This window comes from Acanthisitta chloris, unplaced genomic scaffold (assembly GCF_000695815.1).
Source record: "Acanthisitta chloris isolate BGI_N310 unplaced genomic scaffold, ASM69581v1 scaffold8155, whole genome shotgun sequence".
Taxonomy (NCBI): Eukaryota; Metazoa; Chordata; class Aves; order Passeriformes; family Acanthisittidae; genus Acanthisitta; species Acanthisitta chloris.
The window spans coordinates 12,178-24,709 of record NW_008672034.1 but is presented as its reverse complement, the minus strand read 5'-3'; the positions used below and the strand labels follow the sequence as shown (position 1 = coordinate 24,709).

At 45.1% G+C, this 12,532-nt stretch overlaps 1 protein-coding gene across 1 annotated transcript in view; it reads right to left on the bottom strand.

The window, feature by feature from the left end:
* Positions 1-251: 251 nt before the first annotated feature.
* The window catches only part of DENND3 (DENN/MADD domain containing 3), a gene marked incomplete at its 5' end in the record, with an annotated part of 20,642 nt that continues 8,361 nt past the window's right edge, over positions 252-12,532 (bottom strand). The window contains 13 exon segments of the mRNA XM_009074350.1: positions 252-452; positions 3,692-3,829; positions 3,949-4,064; positions 4,230-4,363; positions 5,312-5,472; positions 6,667-6,806; positions 7,564-7,671; positions 8,109-8,238; positions 8,689-8,859; positions 9,907-10,166; positions 10,502-11,023; positions 12,023-12,204; positions 12,480-12,532. The exon segment at positions 12,480-12,532 is cut by the window's right edge and continues 33 nt beyond it. Coding sequence (XP_009072598.1) covers positions 252-452; positions 3,692-3,829; positions 3,949-4,064; positions 4,230-4,363; positions 5,312-5,472; positions 6,667-6,806; positions 7,564-7,671; positions 8,109-8,238; positions 8,689-8,859; positions 9,907-10,166; positions 10,502-11,023; positions 12,023-12,204; positions 12,480-12,532 — 2,316 coding nt within the window.

Genomic DNA, 12,532 nt, shown 5'->3' with positions numbered 1-12,532 from the left:
TGTCCAGTCTGACCCCAGTGACCTCTGCCCACATTGCTGTTCCTTTATCAAACCTAGAGGAGCAGAACAAGGGGTGAGGAGAGATTTGCTTCGATTTCCGTTTTCTACAGCAACACAGGGACTAAAATAACTCAATAAATACAAGACAGTAACACTGACAGGTAGTTGAAATAGATGCAAAATGCTGGAGTAAACACAGCCCGAGGTCTTCACCTGTCTCCATCACTGCAGACACACTAGGAACAGCTCAGCTATCCAGCCTTCCAAATGGCAATCTTCCCTTCTTCCTTGCCAGAGCCGCTGAGGACGTACCTGTCCTCGGCCGAGCACAGAGCCCTCACCGTGTCAGCATGGCCAACCAGCTCCTTCTCCACTGTCTTCTTCTCAGCACTGACCACATAGATCTTCCCTTTGCTTTTGCCTTGCAAACTTCCACTGCTGCCAACCCACAGCTGGGGGAAACAAAACAGACCCACAGTCACTGTCAGCACTTCACACTGCAGCCCAGGACACAGTCAAGGAGATCAATATGGCACATTGGTACAGTTGAGGGTTCTGTCCTGCTTGGCTGAGAAAGGGAGACACTGAAAATTCCCTCAGATATATAAGGGTCATGGCCACCACTGCTCCTGGCCCCCTCCAGGTCTCCTCAGCTGCTGTGCATTGAGCTGTGAGTTCCTGGTGATCTCTCTGCTTACCTCAGTGCCTCAACTTGTGTTTGGTTCCACAGACCCAGCACAGAGTTACAAAAGGTGTCACTTCATCCCCAAGTAAAGCACAGCCCTTGCACTGCAAGAGCAGGGAAAATCCAGGGAAGGGTAACTAAAACTGTCAAGAGAAAGGAGCAGCTGCCATATGAGCAAAGACCATGGAAGCACAGATTGGTTTGGGTTGGAAGGGACCTTCAAAACCATCTAGTTCCACCCCCTGCCCTGGGCAGGGACACCTTCCACTAGACCAGGTTACTCCAAGCCCCATCCAGCCTGGCCTGGAACACCTCCAGGGATGGAGCAACCACAGCTTCCCTGGACAACCTGTGCCAGTGCCTCAGCACCCTCGCTGGGAATATGGAAAAGCCAGGACTCCCTAGGCTGGAGAGAAGGCGACTAAGGAGGGAACCCATGAAGGTTTACAGACTCACAGAAGTGGAGATAAGCAGAATGTAGAACCACTGTTCAGCACCTCCTGAAATCAGGGAAGTCAGGGACATGTCAGAACCAGCAAGAGTTCAGCTTCACTGAGAAGAAAGCACTTCCCAGTACAGTGAACTTCTGGAACGTGCTGCTCTAGGACCTGTGGCACCAGCAAGTTCACAACGAAATCAGAGCCACAGAGATTGGGTCCAAAAACAGATACTGAAGGAGTGAGGCCAAGGTGCACATTTTACTAGTTGTCTTAAAGACAAACTAATTAATTTTTAATTAAAGCACTTCAACTGAAGCCTGCATCATGCAGCCCTACCAATATTGCTGTCAGCCTTCACCAGGCTGTAAGTTCACTCTCAGTACCTGCAGAGCTGTGTAGGAGTGAGAGTGGCAGAGCACAGAGGGGTGGGAGTGGGGGCACAGGTCAATGGTGATGTCCCCCAAGGGTCAATACTAGGCCCAGTATTGGTTAATTTGTTCATCAATGACGTGGATGAAGGGGCAGATGTGGGAGGAGAGGCCAATCCCCCAGAATGCTGTGCAGCCTATCAGAAGGACCTTGTGGGCAGAGAACAACTGTCTGAAGTTCAACAAAGCCAAGTACAGGTCCTGCACCTGGGGAGGAATAACCCCATGCACCAGTACAGGCTGGGGCTGACCCAGTGCAGAGCAGATCTGCAGAGGAGGACCTGGGGCTCCTGGTGGCAACAAGCTGTCCCTGGGCCAGCAGTGTGCCCTTAGGGCCAAGACCAATGGGATCCTGAGGTGCATTAGGAAGAGCATTGGTGCAGTGCCAGCAGGTCAGGGATCCTGTCCCTCTGCTCAGCCCTGGTGAGGTCACAGCTGGAGTGCTGTGTCCAGTTCTGGGCTCCTCAGTGCCACAGGGACATGGAGCTCCTGCAGCAGGTCCAGAAAAGGGAAAAAAAAGGATTAAGGGACTGGAGCATCTCTCTTATGAGGAAAGGCTGAGGGAGCTGGGCCTGTTCAGCCTCAAGAAGGGATGACTGAGAGGGTCCTCATCAGTGTCTCCAAGTATCTGAAGGAGACATGGAGCTCCTGCAGCAGGTCCAGAAAAGGGAAAAAAAAGGATTAAGGGACTGGAGCATCTCTCTTATGAGGAAAGGCTGAGGGAGCTGGGCCTGTTCAGCCTCAAGAAGGGATGACTGAGAGGGTCCTCATCAGTGTCTCCAAGTATCTGAAGGAGGGTGTCAGAGAGCAGGCTCTCTGCTCAGTGGTGCCCAAAAACAGGACAAGAGGCAATGGGCAGAAACTGATGCACAGGAAGTTCCACCCAAACATGAGGAAGAACTTCTTTCCTGTGTGGGTGTCCATGCACTGGCACAGATTGTCCAGAGAGGTGTGGAGTCTCCCTCACTGGAGATCTTCCAGACCCATCTGGACACAATCCTCAGTGCTGTGCTCTGGGGACCCTGTTTGAGCAGAGGGATTAGACCACATGACCCACTGCAGTCCCTTCCAACATTAACCTTGACCTTCTGTGATTCTGTAGAAGCTCCAGGCTCCCCTTTGGACACCTGAAGGCTGCAGAGCTGTGTGCAGGCACAAAGATGGCACAAGGAACACTCAGGTTCAGGAGATGGATCACACAGGGATATTTTCCAGCTGCTCCTTTTATATCAATGAGTTGGAGTACACTGTTAGTTCACGTGGAGCTGAGCAAGGAGTAAGGGAAAAGGAAGTTCTTAAGTAAAACAAAATAGAGCTTAATGCCTGGGGGGTTCCAAACAATCCTCTCCCTCCCTCAAAACAGAGGTTAAATATATCCATCTCTTCTTTGGAGAAGGATATCTTAGAAAGGATTTTCCATTTTAGTTCAAAAATCTAACCAAAGGTTGAACACAGAGAAAAATTCCCTATTTCATGAGGCACTCCATGAAAAAAAGTCATTTTTGAGGGAGGAAGGAGGAAAGATATGAGAAAAAGATTCTGAAAGCTGCTTTCCCAATAGATACACATTAGCTATTTATCTGCAAATTAACCCTGACCTGCCCACGTGGCAGCACAACCACAATCAGTTGCACACAAAGAGCAGGCACAGAGCCTGAGGTGCAGGGTGACAACAAGGGCACAAGATGTTAAGGCAGAAAGGTGTTGGCTCCTTTGGTCTCTCTTGAGTTAGGAATGTGGTAGTTAACCAAGGAAAAGGTCATCTACAAAAATAGGGCAATTAATTGGCATTTACTGTGTGTCTATTAACCTCACTTCAAGGCTTAGTCTGAGGAGTCCTGAGATGAAATATCAAAGGACCTAAACTTTCAGTTTCTACAGTTGCCTGGAAATGTCAGTGACTAATAAATGTCACCACACAGTTAATTACTGATGAGGCTTTGGCTTGACATGCATTTTGGGGCATACCAACAGCCAGCTGTGTTGGGCAGTCATTAGCTTCTCTGACTTCCAAGAGGACATTCCAGAGCAGCAGGTGTGCACACACCCAGTAAGGAAGCAGACACCCCATGAGAGCTGCAAACAAAACCTCAGCAAAGAAATCAACAACAGCTTAAAACAGTCCAAGTGTGTCTCACCTGATTTTTAACTCTTATCATGCAAGTAATCTCAGAGCAATCTTGAAGATGAATCTTCTGAGGTGTACTTGAAAAGTCTTTGGTGTTCCAGACATACAGGTCACTGCTCCCTGAGTAGGATGCCCACACTTCATCCCTCTAAAGCACAGAAAGGTATGTGTGAGATAAGCACTGCTGGCAGGAAATGCATCACAACAACCATGGCTTGCCATGCCACATGGCCATGCCTCCTTTACACTCTAGCAACAGGGTAATACCTCTGGAAAGAGCTGGAAGCCAAGAAAATAGGAACACACATCCTTCAGGTGATGCTCAATTTTCATCTGCAGCTGAAACTCATGAGTAGACACTACAAGGATGCAACTCCTGGTACCTTCAACATGAAAGGTTAAAGGGTTAGTGACAGAGGTGCCTAGTTCTTTCTTCTCTGTGAACCACAGAGAGAAGAGGCAAAATAAGAGGGATGCATCTAACTACTGCCTTGTTTCTGTATGTGGAGATGTTTCTGGGGTTTTAGTTATTTGAGGAATGGACTTACAGCACCACAGTTGGTCACCATGAATCCTGATGGAGGTGAGATTCTGGCAGGGCAGCTGGAACACACGGTTCACCTTCAGAGTGCTGATGTTCCAAGCAATCACTGTGCCATCTAAACTGCTGGAGTAGGCTTCACTGTGGGCATGGATTAAAGAAACAACACCAAAGTATAGTGTGCATTCATGTTCAGAGAAGTGCACACACAGAAAAGACTTACTAGCAAAACAACCAGTTCTACAGTAAGCCAAATTAATGTTCTTTTTTTGATTATCCTTAAGATTGTCCTTTACAAACTGTATGACTGGAAACACTGCAGGCTAATGCAGAAATCTCAGTGAACAAGAGTGTGTGTTACCTCATGCATGAGGAGCTCAGAACAACAAAACTGTAATTCTTCTGAACATTGTTGCCTGACGGATTTTTTTCCTGGAGTCAGGATGAAAATATCTCAAAACTGTTTTCCTTTGCTACTGCACCTGAGAAAACAAATTACACTATCCCTTTCCTTTTTACCTTCAACATTTGTTGTCTTAGGATGAGAAAATCTTTTTCAGAAGGTTCCAACAACACCTAAACAAATTCTTCCTGAAACCCAGTTACACCTGCTGCACCACTGGCAGACCTGTGTCTGACCTCAGAGTTGGCATTCCCATGGGAATACAGCAGGTTAAGGCCTTCAGCCAAGGCTCTTCCCAGTGCTACCAACAGATCAAAAGTGTTTTGCCAGGACAGAACAATAAACGTACTATTTCTTTCACAAACAGGCAGGAAAAATCCAGAAGCATGTTGCAAACATCTTGCCAAGGATGTGCTCAAAGCAGAACTCAAGTGGTCTTTAACCTGCAGCTCTACCTATTCATCACTGGATGCTGCCAATTCCTGGCTGCTCTCATCCTTGTCCAAAAGAGCATTCCTTTATCCCCTTTGTCCCAAAGTACATAATGCTCTTCCTTTAAAAACAGAAAATTCTTAGTTGACCACATACAATCTTGGAGCTACAAAAATGGGCTAAATGAAGGCTTATGTTAGCTGTTTAAAACAATAAATGCTTTCCAGCACCTAGGAAAATCAAACCAGACATACCTGGGTATTCCATTCTTCTTCTCCACAATGATGTCTGTAACATCAGAGCGATGATCATTCAGTTGCTTGTTGCAGGACATACTGTGGGTGTTGATTATATAAATAATGGAGTCCTGAGAACCAATCCACACCTGACTCTGTTCGACCATGATCATACAGGTCTGGGCAGAAAAAGCAGAGTTAACTGAAATCTAGAAACAAAATCACTCTTTAACCCAACATGGCAAAAGGCTGTATTAAAACACTACAGTTTCCTGGTGATTTCAGTAAGAGATCAAAGCTCAGCTCTCCAGTGTTCTGTCCTTTGCTCTGCTCTATCAGTAATCAGAGAGGACAGATCTCTTTGACAAGTTCATCCTTCAGTAAACAGGATAAATAATTTACTTGGCAACTGACTCAAAGATGTGTTTCTTTGGCCCAAACTGAGTAAGAGTTACAAAGGACATCAGGGGAACCACAGAAGTCATTGTGCTTCTCTCATCTGGATTGGGAGCCAACCTAACCCTCCAATATAAGCACAGTTCCTACTTCAGTTATCAGTAGTGTATAAGAAAATACTTTCTCCTCTACTGTCTCTAATGTCCTTCCCTCAGTCACAACCTCTTGATTTCTCTCTCTCCAAAGTTCCATCAGTTCCAAACTTTCCTCCTCTTTTCTTTTTCTCCTTTAGAACAGGTCAGTATTCAACTCTTCTGGAATTCCATCTGCCTTCCACCCAGCTCTTCACCATCAGCTTTACCTCTGCCTTTTTCACTCTCTCCCACACTCATCCACAGTGATGTATTTTATGTTACTATCTTTCACACAAGTGACCTATTCAATCCCTTTCCCTGTGTGTTGTTCTCCCCACTGCATGTTTTCCACTCAGGCTGTGTTCCTGGTTCAGATTCCCCTTTCATCAAGGAAGTTATTCTTTCAGGTCTTTCCAAAGTAACTCTAACCTGCTTGTTGAGTCACCTTCTTTTAGCACTCTATCTAGTTCTCTTTCAATAGCATCCACCTGGTTTCCTTACACCTTTCCCCAGTTTCCAGTTCTTTCATCTATTCTTAGACCTCCTCTTCTCATCTTCTCTATGCATTGATTCGCTTTCTCCTCAAGTGTTTCAAACCTTCCTGTCCCAAGAGCCCATCAGGCCCTCCCAAACCCAATCCATCACTTCCTATCAGTTGACTTGGTTTATCATGAATGCATTCCCTTTCCTTTCTCTCCTTCTCGAAAATCTCATTTCTCCAAGTTAACTGAAGCCCAAACAACCCAAGAACTTTGAAGGAACAACATGACTCTGGGTCATACAGGCTACAGCAACAAATCCACCCAACTAAAGCAGCACTGGTGGTATCTGCATCAGTCTTACCAGTTTAGAGTGACCCATCCTGAAGCAGTGCTGTTGAATAGACCAGGTAGATGCATCAAAGACCACCACCTTCCCCTCATTCAGAGCACACCAGAGTTTTGGATGAGCATTGCCAGGTTTTTCTGAAGGGTCAAGATGCCCTAGAAAAGAAGCAGTTTTGGAATGGGAAAACCCTAGTTAGACAGAGCAGGTTTCTAGGGAAACACATCTGTGATCTGGAACTTCCATCACCAGTTATTGACTGACACAGTTTGCACAATGAATTTGTGCTTGTTCACCCAATTTTTGTGGAGTTCACCCAATGATTTAATCTTACACTCCAAAGTTATTCAGAGCAGAGATAATCTCTTTCATTGATGACTAAATGCTGAGCTAATTGGGATTGCAGAAAGGCTTTTATTAAACCCTGTGAGATACAACTAACAAATCCACACACTCTATCTGTTCCATTAGAGCTTCTCTTAGAAGCCTCACACTACAAAGGAAGAAAAACACCACTGAACCCACTCACCACACAAACAAACACTCCCACATGACCCCACTGGAAAACAAAACCAACAATGAATATTGATCAGTGGTGCAGCATCATTCACCCACCCACCCTGCTCAACCAGTCTTAATGGGAAAGCAGCACATGAACACAGGGTTGAAGTCTATGATAAGGCACATACACACAGGAAGACAAATTAAGACTTGGAAAACTATGCCTTGGAGTATCTTAATATGCAATGCTGCTGTTCTTTTTTAATGAATTTCTGGTTTAGTATTCAACACACAACCAAAGCATGTCAGAATGTGAGCAAGACAGGCAGGCACAATGCCAGGTGTTAGGAGATAATGTGCTTTATAGGCTAATTAGAGCTGGGCTAACCTAAGGAAAGCAATACATCACCTTACCTGGCGTATAAAGCAAGACATCTATTGCCTGTGGAAATGTCTCACCAGCTGAGGGGTTGATTTTGTGCTTTAGTGTCTCTGAAGTTGTTTTGGGGACCATCATAGGCACTAAAATAGATTTTTAGAAGGTCATGAAATGCACACTTTCATCTATACTTCTTATGAGATAATAATTCTGCAACATTCATTCACATTTCTCACTTTTCTTTCCCTCCAGCCTTAGCTGACTAGGAGAGCCCAAACATCATTTGTATGAGTTCTGGTAGCAAAGGCATCCACCACCACCCAAAGAGTCTAAACAACCAAGACAAAACCACAACATCCAGCATGAAGACAGACATTTCCAATGCACAGAAACTCAAAAAAATACCCCAAACAACCCCCACCCCTAAGCTTTTTATTAACACTGTATAGGTGAAAATGCAATTAACCTAATGTCTTTTGTATCTCTACACATATCCAGCTTGAAAGACACAACATACACTGCAAGAGCAGAGAGATATGATGCAACACCAGCAGCTTTGTAACACTGCTATGGGACTGACCTTCATTTTTCATCCTGTCAAAATAAGACAGTTTAGAGGCTGCATAGATGCTCTTGGAGGACTGCAGGGCACCAACCACAGCATCCATCAGGAGAACATTTGTCAGTGCTTGCTGAATATACTGAGGATCCTAAAGACAAAAGTCTTACTGTAGTTTATCTGTTGCTCATTATTTTTACAAGTCATTGTGCTCAACAATAACCATACATGTCATGCTTGGCACAAGCACCAGTCAGTTCCTGTCCTGCAGCATAATTCATGCTCCTTGCTGTCAGACCCCACTCCCACATCCCATGTTCCACTCCCAAGCCAGGTCACAGGGCAGGGAGCCAGGAGGCAGGGCTAATTCCTCACACTGAAGGAATCCTTCAGATCTGGCACAATCTTGACACACGATGTGCAAAAAAAACCAGATGAAAACATACAGAGGACATAGGATGGAAACCTATTTTCAGGCTGGATCCTTCTTCATGGGAGAGAAGGATCTAGAAATTCTAAGGTTAGTGCAAGAATGATTTAGAACAGAGACAGGAAGCACATACTTCATACTTCTTTGGTTAGAAATTTCCCATATCTATACCTTGTGATCATATGCCATTTTCTTTCCAGCCCACATTTCTTTTACTATCAGGTACCAGAGATCACACTCAGTTTTAAGGTTGGCTTCAAAGACTTCTTTTTTAGACAGTGTTTTAATCCTCAGAGTAGGTATTCTCAATAGAAGGAAAGTTACAGTTGTGTTCTTAACATCCTGGAAAGGCATGGAAAAGAGAGAATCATAGAATTTAGGTTGGAATGGACCTTACAGATCATCTGGACCCAACCCCACCGCCATGGGCAGGGACATCTCCCCAGTAGATCAGGTTGCTCAAGGCTCATCCAGCCTGGCCTTGAACACCACCAGGGTTGGGGCAGCCACCACAGCCCTGGGCCATCTGTTCCTAAATCTCACCACCCTTAAAGTAAAAAACGTTTTTCTATATCTAACCTAAAATTCTCCTCCTTCAATTTGACCCCATTCCTCCTTGTCCTATCACTGCAGTTCCTAACACAGAGTCCCGCTCTGCCTCCCTGTAGGCCCTTCCGATATTGAAAAGTTGCTCTGAGGTCTCCACACAGTCTTCTCTTCTCCAGGCTGAACAGCCCCAACTCCCTCAGCCTGTCCTCACAGGGGAGATGCTCCAGTCCTCTTAGCAACTTCATGGCCTCCTCTGGACTTGCTCCAACAGTTTCATGTCCTTCTTAAGTTAAAGACACCAGAACTGCACAAAGTATTCCAGGTGGGTCTCACAAGAACAAGGAGGATGTATCATGCAATCACAGATAAGGTGCAGCACTCCCCTCACCCTGCAGGGCAACTTTCTCTAATTACAGCTAATTACTTCAATTGTCCATATACAGTTAAGCAGAGGTGGTTATACGAAAACAGAAGTTCCAAACATCACACAGACTTGGCTCCACACTGGATACAAGTTGGTCCACTGACACCTCAGTCACACGAGCACATTTTATGCTCATGTTATCACACTCCTCTGGCTCTATATCCCATGTGCTGCACTTTGCACATTTCTGTACATCTAGAGGTTATGACCTCTTGATCTTTAGTCATGAAATTTCTGGTCCAAACCCCCAGAATTTTACCTAATCACTCATATATTACTGACTCATACATTACTGACTTCAGCAGTGGTTCCTCCTCTCCTTAGTGAAACTCTACAGTGAGACACAGCTCATTTTGCAGCTGGAACACTGCCTATATCCAGGCATGGCAGAGAACAGGAAGGTACTTGGTGCTCACCTCTATATCCCTGAAAGCAGCAATCTGGACATAGCCAGGACGTCCTTCAGTCAACAGGAACAAGCGCTTTTGGGTCAGAGCTATTTTCCCTACCCCATAGTTGGTTTTTACTGAGCAGGACAACTTGTAGACACATTCATTTTTGTCTAGATGCTCTATTACTGCTGGTGGCAGATTCACCTCTTGAGCTTCTGCTTCAGTTTCTTTCCAGTAGTTGTAGAAATCTCTGAATGTTTCAGGATCGATTTGTTTCTGCTGTCCTAAAAATTTTTTTAAAACCTCTTTAGTGTGAGAAACTCTTACACAGATTTGCACAGAAAGAGAGCTTTGAAAAGATAGTAAGTTTCAAATTGTGCCTTTTTATTGTGCATGCATGTATAGCCATTCCTGTATACGTTAAATCTATTCTCTATAATTATCCTAATTAAATAAAGTTGTCCATAAAGGTCACATATTGTGGGTTTTTAGAAAACGTTAGGTAATAATTAAAAGGGAAAGGAACAATCTTAGAGAATCACAGCATCAGGTTGGAAAAGACCTCTGAGATCATCAAGTCCAACCTATGTCACCACAATGTCAACTAGACTATACTCACCCACTGTCAGGGCATCGAACAAGCGGTGGATCGTGTCTATATCCCTGACAATCCCAGACTCCTGGATTCTCTTCACAAAATCATCCAGCTGCATGTGTGTTTTAGGCAACTCAAAATTTTTGACGTGGTCATCTGTTTTCAGAACTTCTCTTTGCTTTTCCATCACTCGACTGATCAGCCTCTTGAGCTCTGGTTTGCGCTCAGCCTGCGCACGCTCCGAGTGAGGCAAAGTCTCCACTATTTTTCTTACAAGATCAGTAGGGAAAATTCTTAAGTCTGTTTTTTCTAGGTTCTGAAAGTCAGAAAGTGCATTTAGTAGTTTCCCTTGCATCAAGCTAATAAGTCCCCTGAGGTAGAAGTACCTTGCCAGCAAGGCGGAGTTCTCAGGGGGTAAGGAGTTGAGAGCTTTGCTGAGGTGGTTGAAGAAGTCTGTGTAGTAGGAGTGAACACACTGGAACATCAGAGGGAAGTGAATTTCTGGGATTTTGAAGGTACTGATTGATTTGGAGGGCATTCTCACAGCTAGAAACAAACCCCAAAAAAGTACACTGGTTAGGGTGAGGAGTAAAAGTGTAAATATCTTCACAGCCAGCAACAGTACAAACAACAGAGAATCCCCAGCACAGCCACAAGCAATTACATCGTGGCACAGGCAAGCAAGACTGAAGTTGTGCCAGGACACAAATATATTTACATGCTCATCATTCTTACTACCAGAACATTCCCTAATCTGATAATATCAATTTGAAAAGAGAAAAAAGGGAAAGGGAAGGGAAAAGAGGGAAAGCAGGGGAAAGAGGGAAAGGGGGAAAAAGAGGGGGAGAAGAGGGAAAGGAGGGGAGAAGAGGGAAAGGAGGGGAGAAGAGGGAAAGGAGGGGAGAAGAGGGAAAGGAGGGGAGAAGAGGGAAAGGAGGGGAGAAGAGGGAAAGGAGGGGAGAAGAGGGAAAGGAGGGGAGAAGAGGGAAAGGAGGGGAGAAGAGGGAAAGGAGGGGAGAAGAGGGAAAGGAGGGGAGAAGAGGGAAAGGAGGGGAGAAGAGGGAAAGGAGGGGAGAAGAGGGAAAGGAGGGGAGAAGAGGGAAAGGAGGGGAGAAGAGGGAAAGGAGGGGAGAAGAGGGAAAGGAGGGGAGAAGAGGGAAAGGAGGGGAAAGAGGGAAAGGGGGGAAGAAGAAAAGGGAAAAATTAAAGGAAAAAAAGCAGCTTATTGCTTTGTTAACCAGTGCTAAGCCTAAGCCTGTGTTTAGAGGCAGTGAAGAACTGGGCATAAGGTGGGTGAGGACAGAACATGATTACTGACTCCAGTATCAATCCCATTGGGACCAATCACTCTTTTGTAGTCCAGCAAAACTTACACAAGGCTACAGACTGATTTCACAGGCCAGAGGAAGCACAGACAGCTCAAAATTACTGAGCTCACTATTTCCTCCCAGCACCTGACACTGTTTCTGTGACAGTTATACACTGACATCACCCACAATCCCAATCCAAAAGACACAGTATTTGCTCAACACATTCTCCCCTTACCAACTCCTGTCTGTGTTCTTCGGAGTGAGGAATTTCTAGCAGGTCCCTCTGGCAGTTTGATGTCCTGCAGGTTGGGCATGCTGATCACCATGCGCCTGCTGACCCTGTGCTGGGGGCTCAGGTGCTTAGAAACCATTTTCTCCATGGTCAGCCTCCTTGGGGTGTGAAACATCAGATCCAACCTGGGAACAGGAAACACAGAGCTACTGTGAGAACACAGTACACATACCACTACATTATTACTTGGTTTCAGTTTTTGTATAGTAATATCAAATCTACAGTTTCAACAGCCACAGCTGGACACGTTCATATTAGCCTGTTATGGTAATCTTAACAAAATGACTCATCAATTAGTCATAGTTTTATTTACAGATGACCTGATCTCATACCAACAGAGTCAAAAAGACTGACACCAAGAGAGGATTCAAAAACTGAACAAGGAACAAGGAACCTTTACCTGTCCTCCTCAGACTGGGTACTCAAATCGAGTCGGGCGAAAGCATCCATCTT